General features: G+C 33.0%; 1 protein-coding gene across 7 annotated transcripts in view; it reads right to left on the minus strand.

The window, feature by feature from the left end:
* Positions 1-1,418: 1,418 nt before the first annotated feature.
* LOC126890887 (sphingomyelin phosphodiesterase) overlaps positions 1,419-13,919 on the minus strand; it is a 115,596-nt gene continuing 103,095 nt past the window's right edge. For 5 of the 7 annotated variants that reach the window (XM_050660036.1, XM_050660042.1, XM_050660041.1 and 2 more), the window contains exons 14-15: positions 12,109-12,294; positions 1,419-5,498 (exon numbers count right to left, since the gene is read on the minus strand). In XM_050660036.1, coding sequence (XP_050515993.1) covers positions 5,438-5,498; positions 12,109-12,294 — 247 coding nt within the window. In that variant the 3' untranslated portion in view covers positions 1,419-5,437. Of the gene's footprint in view, positions 5,499-10,919; positions 10,975-12,104; positions 12,295-13,919 lie in introns of those variants that run through there. The other 2 variants (XM_050660038.1, XM_050660040.1) reach the window with 2 other exon arrangements.

Consider the following 13,919-nt stretch of genomic DNA (forward strand, 5'->3'; position numbering starts at 1 on the left):
AGAGGGTAGGCAATTGGGAGTGATGCTGTAAAGCTACAGCACTTTGAAAATGAGGTTATGCCAGATTTTAACAAAATTAGAAAAAATTGTCATTTTTTGATCGCCCGTAAAAGTTTATCTATTGGACCGATTCCGGACTTTTTTTTTGATCGACGGGAAATTGTGCCGTCTTTAAATTACTATATGATAGCTTTTCACGTAGGATTGACCGTTTTAGAGTTAAGAGCGACAAACTGAAACAAGTCTGAAAATTTCGAGGTTTTTCGGCTGTCAAAAATTTTCCACAACCTCCTCGAGGTCGAAAACTTGGATTTGACATCAGTAAACATGTACAAACAACATCCTAAAATTTCATTAACTTCGGAATTTTTCGTCGTGACGCCCCTTTTCCACAACCTGCCGACTGGACTATGATGGTTTTTCTCATTTTCTTTGGTCTAGCTTCTAACACAGATACTACTGGATTATGATCCGAACCGATATCAGTTCCAGGGTAAGTTTTAGTAGATTTCACGGCATTACGGTATCTTTTGTCACCATTATGTAATCTATTTGGTTTCTGATTACTTTTTCTTGTGTGTGTTGAGGTGACGTCCACGTATACAGTCACCTTGGGGGTAATTTAAAGAATCTATTAGTTAGCTAAACGATCACCCCTTTCATTTCTATTACCTAAGCCGTACTCACCGACATTTTCTCCAACTTTACCCTGACCTACCTTGGCGTTCAGATCTCCCATTACTATGTTAATGTGTTGTCTCTTTGTTGTTCTCATCACCTCTTCTAAGTTATTATAGAATTGTTCTATTTCCTCTTCGTCTTTGTCTGCTGTAGGAGCGTACACTTGTATGATGTTTATTATGTTCTTCTTATCTTTCAATTGTATTAACATCACACACTCTGAGAATGGAGTAAAATTTGGTACAGCATCTTTCCATTTTTTTGAGATGATGACTCCAACTCCGTATCGATGGGTTGTGGTGTCACTTCCGGTTCCTTCTAGTGATGTTGAAAAAGTAACTATTCGTTACAAAGTACTCGTTACTTACGAATACCGAAAGTAACGATTACTATACAGAGAGGGAAATCGTTACTTTGATTACTCTGATTACTTCGTACCAATCGTATCAGAGCGAGTAACAACTATTGTATCTACTTTGATTACTCTGATTGCTTCGTACCAATCGTATTACGGCGGGTGACGGAGTAACGACTATCGTATCTACCTTGATTACTCTGATTACTTCGTTACTTCCTACCAATCGTATCAGAGCGAGTAACGACTACGACTATTGTAGTTGTTATATCGAAATACCTATACAAAATACCTACCTACTGAGAAATACGATTCTCGATATGATTGGGGGGATCTATTGAGAAGGTATTGAAGAAAAGAAAAACCTATACACAGAAACAGATATTTTGATACAATTTATTTTTAGCACTGTGTATGTACAATCTTCAGTATAAAACAATTCAAACTACGCCTAGATCTAAATTATCTACTCAGCACCGAAATATAGTCAAGTATAGTAGCACCAGCTATCTAATAGACTCATTAATTTTCAGCTCAGCGGGGTGTTATTGTTCTAAGTGTGAAATTACATAAATAAGAGATCATTTCGTAAAATATGTAGATTCCTTGTTTATGTAATTCCACACCTCGAACACTAGCACCTGCCTATATTAGCTGAATATCAACTAAATAGCTGGTACTACTATAAAATATTGCTTTTTACTGTATTATGTTTTCTAACGACGTCACTTTATTGCTTAAAAAATATAATTACCTAAATCGATGTTTTTACGCCCTGGTCTTTGTAACGTCTCTCACTAGCCTATAATTATAAAAAAAATAAATAATTTATGCTTAACTACTACAGATATCAAACATATGTTGGTATTTTGATCATGTCAAAAATACACAGCCTTCTTTGTTTACTAAAATTTGCACAGATTGTTCATAGAAATACCAAAAAACCAAACTGGTGAAAACAGCTATTTTTACTTGACGTTTTCTACATATTCGTGAGACCTGGAAGGAAACACTATCTGCTAAATAGAACGAGAATCGAAATAATTGGAAATAATTCACTTTTCGTAGCGAACTATAAAGGCAAAGAAAGCACTATGATAAAAGATACCTGGATAAAGAAGTTATTATAAAGATTGGATGTCTGCGCTGGATAAGACATGTCGAACGAATGTAGGTGAATGGAATACCAAAGAAAATGATAAGGCAGACGCCAATAGGGAGAAGGTCCAAAGGAAGAACAACACAGAAGATTTATAGAACAAGTGGAACAAGATCTGAAAACTTTAAAGATTACCAACTTGAAAGTAAAGCAAGGAATGATGATGATGATAAAAGTGTTATAAAAAATATTTAAACAATTTTTACAAATATGACTAAAGCAATGACATTTTTGGCGCCCAACGTGGGGAGAAGCGGCCAGTGGCCAAAGCATGTCACAAGCACATGCACGTGAAACTTACACATGAGTCGCACTGGTCAATCACCTAAAATGGGAGGAATAAATAAGTGATAAGGGTAAATAGAAGGCTTGTGCTGGCAAATAAAGCCTATTTCGCGATGGGCCACATATTCAAATCGCGAGACGTACACCGGAAAACAAAACTCCGGGTATATAAAACAATAATCAGGCCCATAGTAAGTTATGGCTGCGAAACATGGGTGGTGACACAGAAATCTGCCAATGCATTATATGTGTTTGAAAGAAAAGTATTACGTAGGATACTGGGCCCAATAAGTGAAAATAACAACTGGCGAATTAGGTACAATAGAGAAATATACGAGCAATATAGCGAACCAACTCTAGCACAACACACTAAACTGCAGAGATTACGGTGGGCAGGGCACGTGGTCCGCATGCATGAGAATAGAATCCCCAGAAAATTGCTGAATGCAAGAATGCAGGGAAGAAGACCTGTTGGAAGACCTAAAAAGAGATGGGAAGACGAAGTCGATGAGGATGCCAGGAACTTCCTGGGAACGCGTTCATGGAAAAGAACAGCGGTAAATCGAAATGTTTGTAGAAGCTTATTGAAGGAGGCCAAGGCTCGATTTGGGCTGTAGTGCCATTGGATGGATGGAAATAAGTGATCCGCATGAGTTGTATAGAACAGTACGAAAAAAATGTTTTTTCGGCGAAATCTTTGAGAGTGAATTAACCGTTACTCTTCTACTAATGAACACAGTATCAACTATCTGTACCATTCGCAAGAAGAAAAAAGATTGATCGGATTCATAAAAATAGCTGCTTTTTAATTTAAGTTAAAAAAAATTAATTCTATATATCAAAATATAGGTTATTTTTATCAAATAGCCGTCTAACTAATAATATGTATATAAATATTTAGTGTCTATACAGGGTGGAACAATAAATTAATAATCAAATCAGCCCAATCATTTCAAACAGTTTTATTTTGTGAATATGTATGTACATATATTAATAAGGAAGGTATTTTTTTTCTAGGTGAGTGATCTAGATTTTTTTTAATGACAAATAAATTTATTGTCTTTAGTCGAAGAGCTAAAAGTGTATTCCAATGTAAAATTCTAAATGTATTTTTCATTAAGGTACCACCCTGTACAAAGATTCACATAAAATAGGAAGGTGTGTGCATTAGATAAACGGTTTTGCAAAATTGGTAGAAAGATCAAACAATCTAATGGTAATTTCGTGACCCGTCAAAATAGCCCGGTCAAAACAGCCCCGTCAAAAAGCCCCAACAAAATAGCCCGAATACAAAATAGCCTCGACAAAATAGCCCGCACACAAAATAGCCCCGGTCAAAACAGCTCCGGCTAAAATAGCCCCGGCTAAAACAGCCTCTTATAAACAATTACATAATTATTTATACAAGGTGTCCAAAAACTTTTTTTTTATTTAAATTATTTGACAAAAAGGAAGAATGTATTTAATTTATTTAATTTAAAATGCATTTTACTGTTGCCCGAAAACAGAAAAAAATGTTTATATCATAAATTAACATTGATTTTCGCTTAACTTAAATGTTCAAACTTCCAAGAGGCAGGAAAGACAGGACTCGAGTTATCTGAAAAACAATTTTTATTTAATGTGGTTAAGATAAACATCTGAATAGAGGATAATTACCATTTCCGAAAAAATGTATTTTTAAGGAATTATTTCAGGATGAATTCTGAAGGGAGCTTTTTTTTCGGGGCTATTTTGTCGGGGCTATTTTGTCGGAGGGCTATTATTCCGCGGCTATTTTGTCTGCAGGCTATTTTGTCGGAGCTATTTTTTGTGCGGGATATTATGTCGTGGCTATTTTGTCGGAGCTTTTTTGACGGGGCTATTTTGACGGGGTACCAATAATTTAGTTGTTTTCTTCCTAATGGCTAGGATGCTAGAACCTAAGGGCAGCTCTAGCCTTAATCTTTCTTCTTAGTCGTAAAAAAAACGGCCCACCTTAGTCTACATTGTTAGACAAGAAGATATTCGTCAAGTACAGTATTCGTAAGTCCGACAAGGATGTCTACTATCACCCATTCTGTTCAACATATGTTCTGAGAAAATCTTTCAAAAAGCAGTAGACGATGTTGAAGCTGGAATTCGAATTAACCGAGAATGTATCAACAACATCATATAATACGTGGATGACACCGTGGTATTCGATGAGAGTTATGAAGTCTTTCAGAAATTAATGAATAGGATTACAGAAGAAAGTCAGAGATATGGAGTTTCACCCAACATTAAGAAAACAAAATATATGATGATCTCTAAGAAGGAATAGCAATTTGGACTAATCAGTGTGAACGGTCAACAAATAGAAAGAGTAAAAACATACACCTTATGTATACACCCATAAAAATCAGGTTACTATGAGTATAGCTTCCCTATACTATTGAGTATACAGTACTGTCTACGGAGTTGAGTCGTGTACTCTCACATACAGTACCTGCAAGAATATTGAGGCTTTCGAAATGTGGCTTTATCCTCAAATCCTGAAGATATCTTATACAGCTGTGAATCACTATACAAATAGCCAAAATCGAATACCTCGGTCACATCATAAGAAACGGCGAAAGTAATGGATTGCTGAAACTAATCTTACAGGAAAAAGTAGATGGAAACGGCGACCTGGAAGGTGAAAGAGTTCCTGGCTGAAAATCTACGTACTTGGCTCAACACAACAACCACAAATATTTTCAGAGCAGGAGTCTGCAAAGTACAAATTGCCATGATGGTCGACAACATCCAAAGTGGATAAGTACTACAAGATCGTAAAATAGAGCAAAATATTGCAAAATTATTTCTAACTTACACACACCTTCCAACTTAAACTAATTTTAACAATATAACAATGTTCTTCATTCTGTCCCTTCACTCCACTCTCTTCTCTGGACTCCACACATTGTGTTTATGCTTAAAACTACATAACGAACATCTTATCCTAGTCCGAGTACGTATTTGGTGGTTAGTCGTGGAATTGACATCAGTACTGACATTCTAAAAATTAAGAACAAAATTTTAATTGTATTCAGAAGTAAACTGTAAACCGTAGAGCACGTGTCTACCAATTATTAGTAAAGTCCGCTTTACCAATTATTTTCTGAACCAAAATTGGGAGAACCTACGGTATTGTTAAAAATAAATTATGATATTGTAGTCATGTAATCATTCAAATGCCTCATCATTCTCTTTGCCTTATCCCAATGCGGGGTCGGCTTCCCTAATTGCATTTCTCCACACAATTCTACCTTGGGTCATATCAATGTTAATCCCCTTTACTAACATGTCCTGCCTTATCGTCTCCCCCCAGGTCTTCCTTGGTCTTCCTCTCCTACTCCTTCCAGGAATCTGCACTTAAGCTATTCTTCGTATTGGGTGATTAACGTCTTGACTCATTTTGGCATCAATTGATGCCACACCTGGACTTCCCCTAATATACTCATTTTTAATTTTATCCTTATCAGCGCTGCACTCGTTTCACTACACAGACTCGTTTCATACAGGTTTTCTGAACCGCAAATTGGAATATTTTCCTAGCGGTGCCTTTTGGTATTGTCACAGCATAATAAACGAGACCAGCAAGGACACTCCCAAATGCCGCCTTTGAAGTTGAAAAGTACAGAGTCTCCATTTTGTGCGTTGTACATATCTGTGGTGATGTGATGTGTTGTTCATCAGTGTTGCCGATGTCACTATATGAAATTATATTAAGCCACTGCTAAAATGATCAGATTCTGCCAAAAATTATGTTAAAATTTTTGATCTTGGTAGTTTCTAAGGGTAATAAAAATACATTAAGAAAAAAGTTATTTTATTCAATTTGTTAATTCAAAAATACTTGTAAGAAAAGTATATGTAATATATTATACTATAATAAAACTACATCTGAAAACGCTTTCAAATGAAATTTCCTCATCCTCATCTTGTGGAAATGAAGACTTTGTGATTAAAATAGTTTAACATTTTTTGTCTGTTTGAAAGGAGTAACATTCTTTTACTCCTTCACTTTTGCTAACACTAATTTAATATTTGCTCACAGATCGCACTTAAACGTCGACAGACAACGATATCTAAGAGTGATTTTTTTATTTCTGCATTGCTGCAGTCTCAGTTATTGCACTAACTTTATTACCCTTAACAGATTCTTTTTGAATATTTTCTGGAATTTCTGCAAATATATACAATCGCCATTCATCGTCAATATTTTGTGTTATGTCCCAATTATTGACATAATTCCCACATGCATACGTATAAAATTATGTTAAAATATATTTATTATTAGAATGTCATAAAAGTTAAGTAAATCTGATAATTATGTACAAATCGGCAACACTGTTGATCTTCTACACTGTCTGGTACTATGCGAAAAATGGCCGACGGTCTGCGCAGTAATAGTGCGCGAACTTTTCCCGCCTTCTAGTGTGTCACTGCTGTTGCGTTTATTATGCTGTGGTATTGTCATACCTGGGTTAAACAGAGAACTTGAATCGAGTCGAAATTCATTTCACTTATTCCTCGTTAGAGGGCGTTCTAACCATACTGCGATATAAATAATTTTAATTTATATCGGGAAACTACGGTCGTGTTGGTGTAAATTTGTCTTCCTCAGAGCCTCCTTGACAACAGGTAGACCTAGAAATAGTACTATCTGGGGATGGAGGGAGACAGATTTAAACCAAAACGAAACCGTAGATTTTCTTATTTTACTAATGAAATACTCTGTCTTAGAGTACACAGACTCGTTTCATACAGGTTCTCTGAACCGCAAATGGGAATATTTTCCTAGCGGTGCCTTTTGATATTGTCATACCTGGGTTAAACAGAGAACTTGAATCGAGTCGAAATTCATTTCAGAAATTTATACTTTCTGTATGCTCTTCGCCTCCTTCTCCATCCATGCACGTAATGGAGAGTCATAAAAGCTTAACCCTATCAATGGTCGTCGTTCTGAAACGGCACCACAAATCACACAAAACATTGTTAGTCTGGGCTGATTATCGGAGAATAGGCCATTTTTGGGAAAAGTTATTTACCAGCAATTTTATTGCTGGAATCGAAGCTTATGATTATATATATTAATAATATAGGTATGCAAAGTCCGCAGATAGTGTGCTACTTTTTTTATAAACAAAATGGCGCCCGAAAATCGTGTTTTTTTCCAATTTTTGCTCTATAACTCCAAAGATTTTAAATTTACACCAAAAACACCCAAATAAAAATTCACCGAAATTAAATTCTGCATAAAGACATGTTTTTCCCGATCTACTCCGACGAAAATTTTCCTCGGAAAATGCGGGTTTTCCCAACAAAATCATTAAATTTCAAATAAAGTTTTAGATAAGTAATTATCTACCAATAATTAAATAACTCGGTGACATAAAAGCTTTCTTGCTTTAGATTATAGTTTCAGAAGCCGGTGAAAATTAAACGAATATTTTAGCAACAATTCAATTGTTAATTAATAATTTACGGTCGCAATAATAACCAAAATAATTATGATACACTGATCAAACTTTGAAATCTTATAAAGATGAGATGCCTATTTAATATTTTGTCGACAAAATATAAATTTTTAATTTTTTTGAATAATCTTTAAATGTTTAAAAAAAAATAGTTATAAACAAATTAACATTTCTCAGAAATTTTTTATTATATTCTAATTTTAAAAAATAGGTAAAATGCGTATTGCAAAGATCTTTAAAATGAATGCTTTAGAACTTTTTTGCAGCCATTTGCAAAAAAGTTATGAAACAGCAAAGTAAACATACGATTACTGCATTCTTTATAATTTTTTTAAATTCTTTCAAAGCGTAAAAGTGAGTTTAAAGTACAAGCTAATTACTTACAAAAAATATTGATTATTAGTTTATTGGGTATATTTTAATTAAAGATTATAAATATATTTTTTTGTAATTTACACGCGCGAAAGTAGAATAATACAGTACCGTAGCTACCCGTCCACATACACAACTCGCGCGAGTTTAAATCGTGTCAGTCGCTTCGAGTAAACATTTTATCTCCGGCTCTGTATCAAGCCTACTTTCGCGCTAAAAATTACAAAAAAAAACATTTTTAATCTTTGATTATATTATAACCATTGAACCAATATTTGATATTTTTTGAGAGTAAGTAGTTTGTACCATAAACTCACTTTTAAGCTTTGAAACAATTAAAACAAATTATAAACAACGGAATAATCGTATGTTTACTTTGCTGTTTCATAACTTTTTTTCAAATGGTTGGAAATTTTTTTTTAAACATTCATTTTCAAGACCTTTGCAATACTCATTTTAAGTATTTTTTTAAATTATAATATAATAAACCATTTCTGAGAAACATTAATTTGTTTATAACTATTTTTTTTAAACATTTAAAGATTATGCAAAAAAATGAAAAATTTATATTTTATCGACAAAATATTAAATAGGCATCACATCTTTATAACGTTTCTAAGTTTGATCAATGTCTCATGATTATTTTGGTTGTTATTGCGACTGTAAATTGTTAATTAACAATTGAATTGTTGCTAAAATATTGGTTTAATTTTCACCGGCTTCTGCAGTTATAATCTATACTAAGAAAGCTTTTATTTCACGAAGTTATTTAATCATTGATAAATAATTACTTGCCCAAAAAAATTATTTGAAAATTAGAGATTTTGTTGGGAAAACCCGCATTTTCCGAGGAAAAGTTTCGTCGGAGAAAATCGGGAAAGACATGCCTCTATGTAGAATTAAATTGGGCGAATTTTTATTTGAGTGTTTTTGGTGTAAAGTTAAAATCTTCGGAGTTATAGACCAATAATTGAAAAAAACACGATTTGGGGGCGCCATTTTGTTAATAAAAAAAGTAGCACACTATCTGCGGACTTTGCATACCTATGTTATTAATATATAGGATCATAATATTCGATTCCAGCAATAAAATTGCTGGTAAATAACCTTTCTTTGTAATTTACTAATTAGACCAGCGTATTATAACTATTTTTTTTTTAATTTAAAGATTATGCAAAAAAACGAAAAGTTTATATTTTGTCGATAAATTATTAAATAAGCATCTCATCTTTATAATATTTATAAGTTTGATCAATGTATCATGATTATTTTGGTTATTATTGCGATCGTAAATTGTTAATTAACAATTGAATTGTTGTTAAAATATTCGTTTAATTTTCACCGGCTTCTGGAATTACAATCTATACTAAGAAAGCTTTGATGTCACCAAGTTATTTAATTATTGATTAATAATTACTTACCTAAAATTTTATTTGAAAATTAAAGATTTTGTTGGGAAAACCCGCATTTTCCGAGGAAAATTTTCGTCGGAGCAAACCGGGAGAAACTTATCTCTATGCAGAATTTAATTGCGGTGAATTTTTATTTGGGTGTTTTTGTTGTAAAGTTAAAATCTTCGGAGTTATAGAGCAATAATTGAAAAAAATACGATTTGTCGGCGCCATTTTGTTTATAAAAAAAGTAGCACACCATCTGCGGACTTTGCATACCTATATTATTAATGTATAGGATCTTATAATTCGATTCCAGCAATAAAATTGCTGGTAAATAACTTTTCCATGAATTTTGCTAATTAGCCCAGAGTATGTGTGAAAATCATTTGATATAGAGAGACAGCTGGCAACTGTTCTCCATTGTCTAACTCCAATAGATTTTAAAAAGTCCTCTAGGTTGTCTTGATACCTAACTCTCGGTTTCCCTCTGGCTTGTTGACTAATCGGCCCTCCTTGGTCAAAAACTTTTCTGATTGCCGCACCTTCCTCTCGCCTGATTATATGTCCTATCCATCTAAGGCGTGTTGCCTTGATGAATCTAACACTTTAGCTAGCACTATTCTTCTTTAAATTCCTTCGCTGATATTGTTATCTTTAGTCAACAGTGAGCCTAGGTATGTGATGGTGAACCTTTCAGTTCAAATAATGTAGGTACTTGCAATATGGTCCTATTTAAAATAATTCTATAATATGACGCTAGTTTGCTATTATTAATGAGCGCCTTTGTTCAGTTATCCAAAAATCTATTGATTTAAGATTTATGATTCAGAAAATAATTGGCTTACGATACTTTCGACTGTCTCTATACAGAGTGATCAACTTTTGTGATAAAGTCTGTTATTGTAGGAGATATCAAATAAGTTATTTACATCAGAGATATCAAAAAAATAGTTATTTACATTAGAAAAGTAGAAGTAACGTTAAGCTTAGAGCTACCTTCTATTTTTGTGAATAAAATTTTTTGGTATCTCCTATAGTAACAGATATAATGAAGTTTGGTACAAAAGAAATTCACTCTGTTTACATAGTTCTGTATACTAAGAAATTGATTGGATAAAAAGTAATGTCAGTATAGAAAAAATAGAGTAAAATAAAATAAGAAAGAGTATTTACAATAGCAAAGTACCTACCTAGCATATCTTAAGAGTCTCTTTGGCACCTATATCCCTTTTTACCTTTCTCTTTCTATAAGAAATAAAGTAAGTAGATTAGTAAGAATCCATAACCATTGGTTATTAAAAAGTGATTAAATATATCAATTAATATATACATCTCTTAATTTTATGAGATATCTGTTGAAAACTTTTAATAATGCATGCATTTTAACAAATTTGTTATCAGAAAGATACAGAAAACTTATACAGAAAAATATTCAAATAATTGCATCGTTGCAAAGGCGAACATTCATTTATTCCATATTGCTATAGGGAGTGGAAACATGGACTCTCGCAAGTACAAGTATGAAGCGTATAGAAGCCTTTGAGATGTGGGTTTTTCGAAGGATGCTGAAGAACTCATGGACAAAGTACGTGACCAACAATGAAGTGCTGAGAAGAATGGGCAATGATAGAGAACTCCTAAATATTGTAAAAAACAGAAAAACGAGTTATCTAGGATATATTTATAGAGGAGAAAGATACAACTTTTTACGACTCATAATGGAAGGGAAAGTGGAAGGAAGAAGAGGTCCAAGAAGAAGAAAATGCTCCTGGTTGAAGAATGTAAGAGACTGGACAGGCATGGACACACATTCGATACTAAGAACAGCTCAAGATAGAGAGTAATTTGCTCTAGTTATAGCCAACCTTCAGTAATGGACACTGTAAGAAGAAGAAGAAGAAGAAGAAGAAGAAGAAGAAGAAGAAGAAGAAGAAAGGCGATTAGGATACCTTTCAAATGAGGCCTACCGGTCTGTAAATAAACAATTATCGATTACGTCATTACGCCAACACTGAAGAAGTAATGTCCAACACATATATAGCAACTGATGGTCATTCAAAACTTAAAATTGACGAGCTGTAAATTTTTTTTAAAATCTGTATCTGTCTGTTTCTGAAAAAATAAAGTTATTCCACACTTTTGGGTGGTACTGTATGTTCATTTCCTGGACCTTCGATAAATGTATAAGCCTTTTAGTTTTATTCGTTAGGAATGCGGAAAAATTATTAGGTTAGGTTAGGTGAGGAAAAGTTATTGGATAATAATAAAATAGTCGGTACCTATTGCTAAAGAATACTAACACCTATACACTGTTAGTGTAGTTCCTAAATAGAAATATTTACAAAATATTCGGTACTTAATAATAACAGTTATACTTACGAAACTGATATGGTATTGTATAACCAGTCTTTCCAACTGACGTTGGAAGTTGAATCTATCCTAGATTCGATAGTTTCGCACAGATTTTTCCTATCGTGCGATCTACCAGAATGTAGATCACATAATATCTTCTTCCTGCATGCTGTATCACAGCTAGGTCGCACAGAACTGGCTTTGTAATAATACCTAAAAATTTGAAAATTAGTTTTTTATTTACTAGTGCGCACAGTGGGACGAAGTGTTGAAACATCCATCATATTCCCCAGATTTAGTTCATTCCGATTTCTATTTATTATCAAAACTGAATCACTGAGCAGTTGGTTTGAAATTTATTGCTATTAGAGGAAATCATGTTGAAATGATGAACGTTATGAATACACATTTATACACATTAGTAATAAGAACATTTTGTGCATACTTCAAAATATACAGAGTGAGTTTTATGTATGGAAACACTCAATTATCTCGGAAACGGCTTGCACGATTTTTATAGATTTTGGCGGGTAAGGGTTTTCTGAGGCGGCCGATATTATAGTGGCAATTACATTGTTGTCAGATTTTCCGTTTTTCTGGAAATCTAATGAACTTTCTTATTTCGAATAGAACACCCTGTATATTTTTTGCGTTTTGAAGTCCTAAAGAAATACTGACTATTTTTCATGTTATATTCCCTATACCGAAATGCCTTAATTTCGGAGTTATTGCTACATTTATTTTTAAAAACAATTTTAAACAAATTATAAAAATTGATTTTTTCCGTTCAGGTAAATATTACTTTAGGTTCTTTGAATCATTGGGAACAAAAAAGATCTTTTGTAATTTTTCTATAAAATCAATCGTTTCCGAGTTATAAACACTTTAAAACTGAAAAAAATTGAATAATGACGATTTTCAAGGTTCAAAAACACAAATAAAAAATATAATTTTAGAAATTATGAAGTACCTAAATTCTAGCTCTATCCTTTTTCTAGGAGCTGGTCATAAGAGTTTTTGGTACGTTTTATTCTAAAACATCGCTTTTTAATTTGTTAATAAAGCGCATATGAGAGGACGGGCGATCGGGCTGTATTAACAACTAAAAAAAATATTTTAATATAAAACAACTTCAAATTACTTATCGATATCTGGTAAAATAGGGCTTGAACTTGAATTTGGGTACCACGCAGTAGGGGAGTGCATTTAGATTTTCACTTCGGAAAAAATCAAACAAGATAAAACTTTTTGTAATTTCATTAAGAAATGTTTAATAAACAACATATCAAAAAGTTCTACTCGAGAAGTGGGTGCTTCATTTTTTATTAAACAAATGAACAGCGAAGTTAGATGTTTTTTTAAATAACTCCGAAAATATAATTTTTAGAAAAAAACTGACTTGACCATTGAAAAACTCAGAAAATTTTACAAAAAAAACCTTATATAAATATTTTTCTAAAATTAAATCTCTAGCTTCCGTAATTTTTTATTTATAACGCTAAAGTCACCCTTCTCACACACATTGGCGCACTGTAAACTAGCGTTGGAAGAAGTGCACGGTTGAGTTTTTTTAATGTAATTCTTTAACTAATGGATCAAAAGAAATTTTACAAATTGGACATGAAACAATACGAAATAAGCTATTTTATGGTTGTAATAAAAAGAAATAAAATGTATGGATATAAGTACGGTGTGGGCGGAAAGTGAGACTTACATGAATTTTGTTTAAAAATGATTTAAAAATCTGTAACTAATACAATTTTACTTATAAAGCTCTTAAATTTGCACAACTTACCTCTCAATCATCTTACTAAACGATGTTTCATTCAAAAAAATCT

The sequence above is a fragment of the Diabrotica virgifera genome, chromosome 9, assembly GCF_917563875.1.
Source record: "Diabrotica virgifera virgifera chromosome 9, PGI_DIABVI_V3a".
Taxonomy (NCBI): domain Eukaryota; kingdom Metazoa; phylum Arthropoda; class Insecta; order Coleoptera; family Chrysomelidae; genus Diabrotica; species Diabrotica virgifera.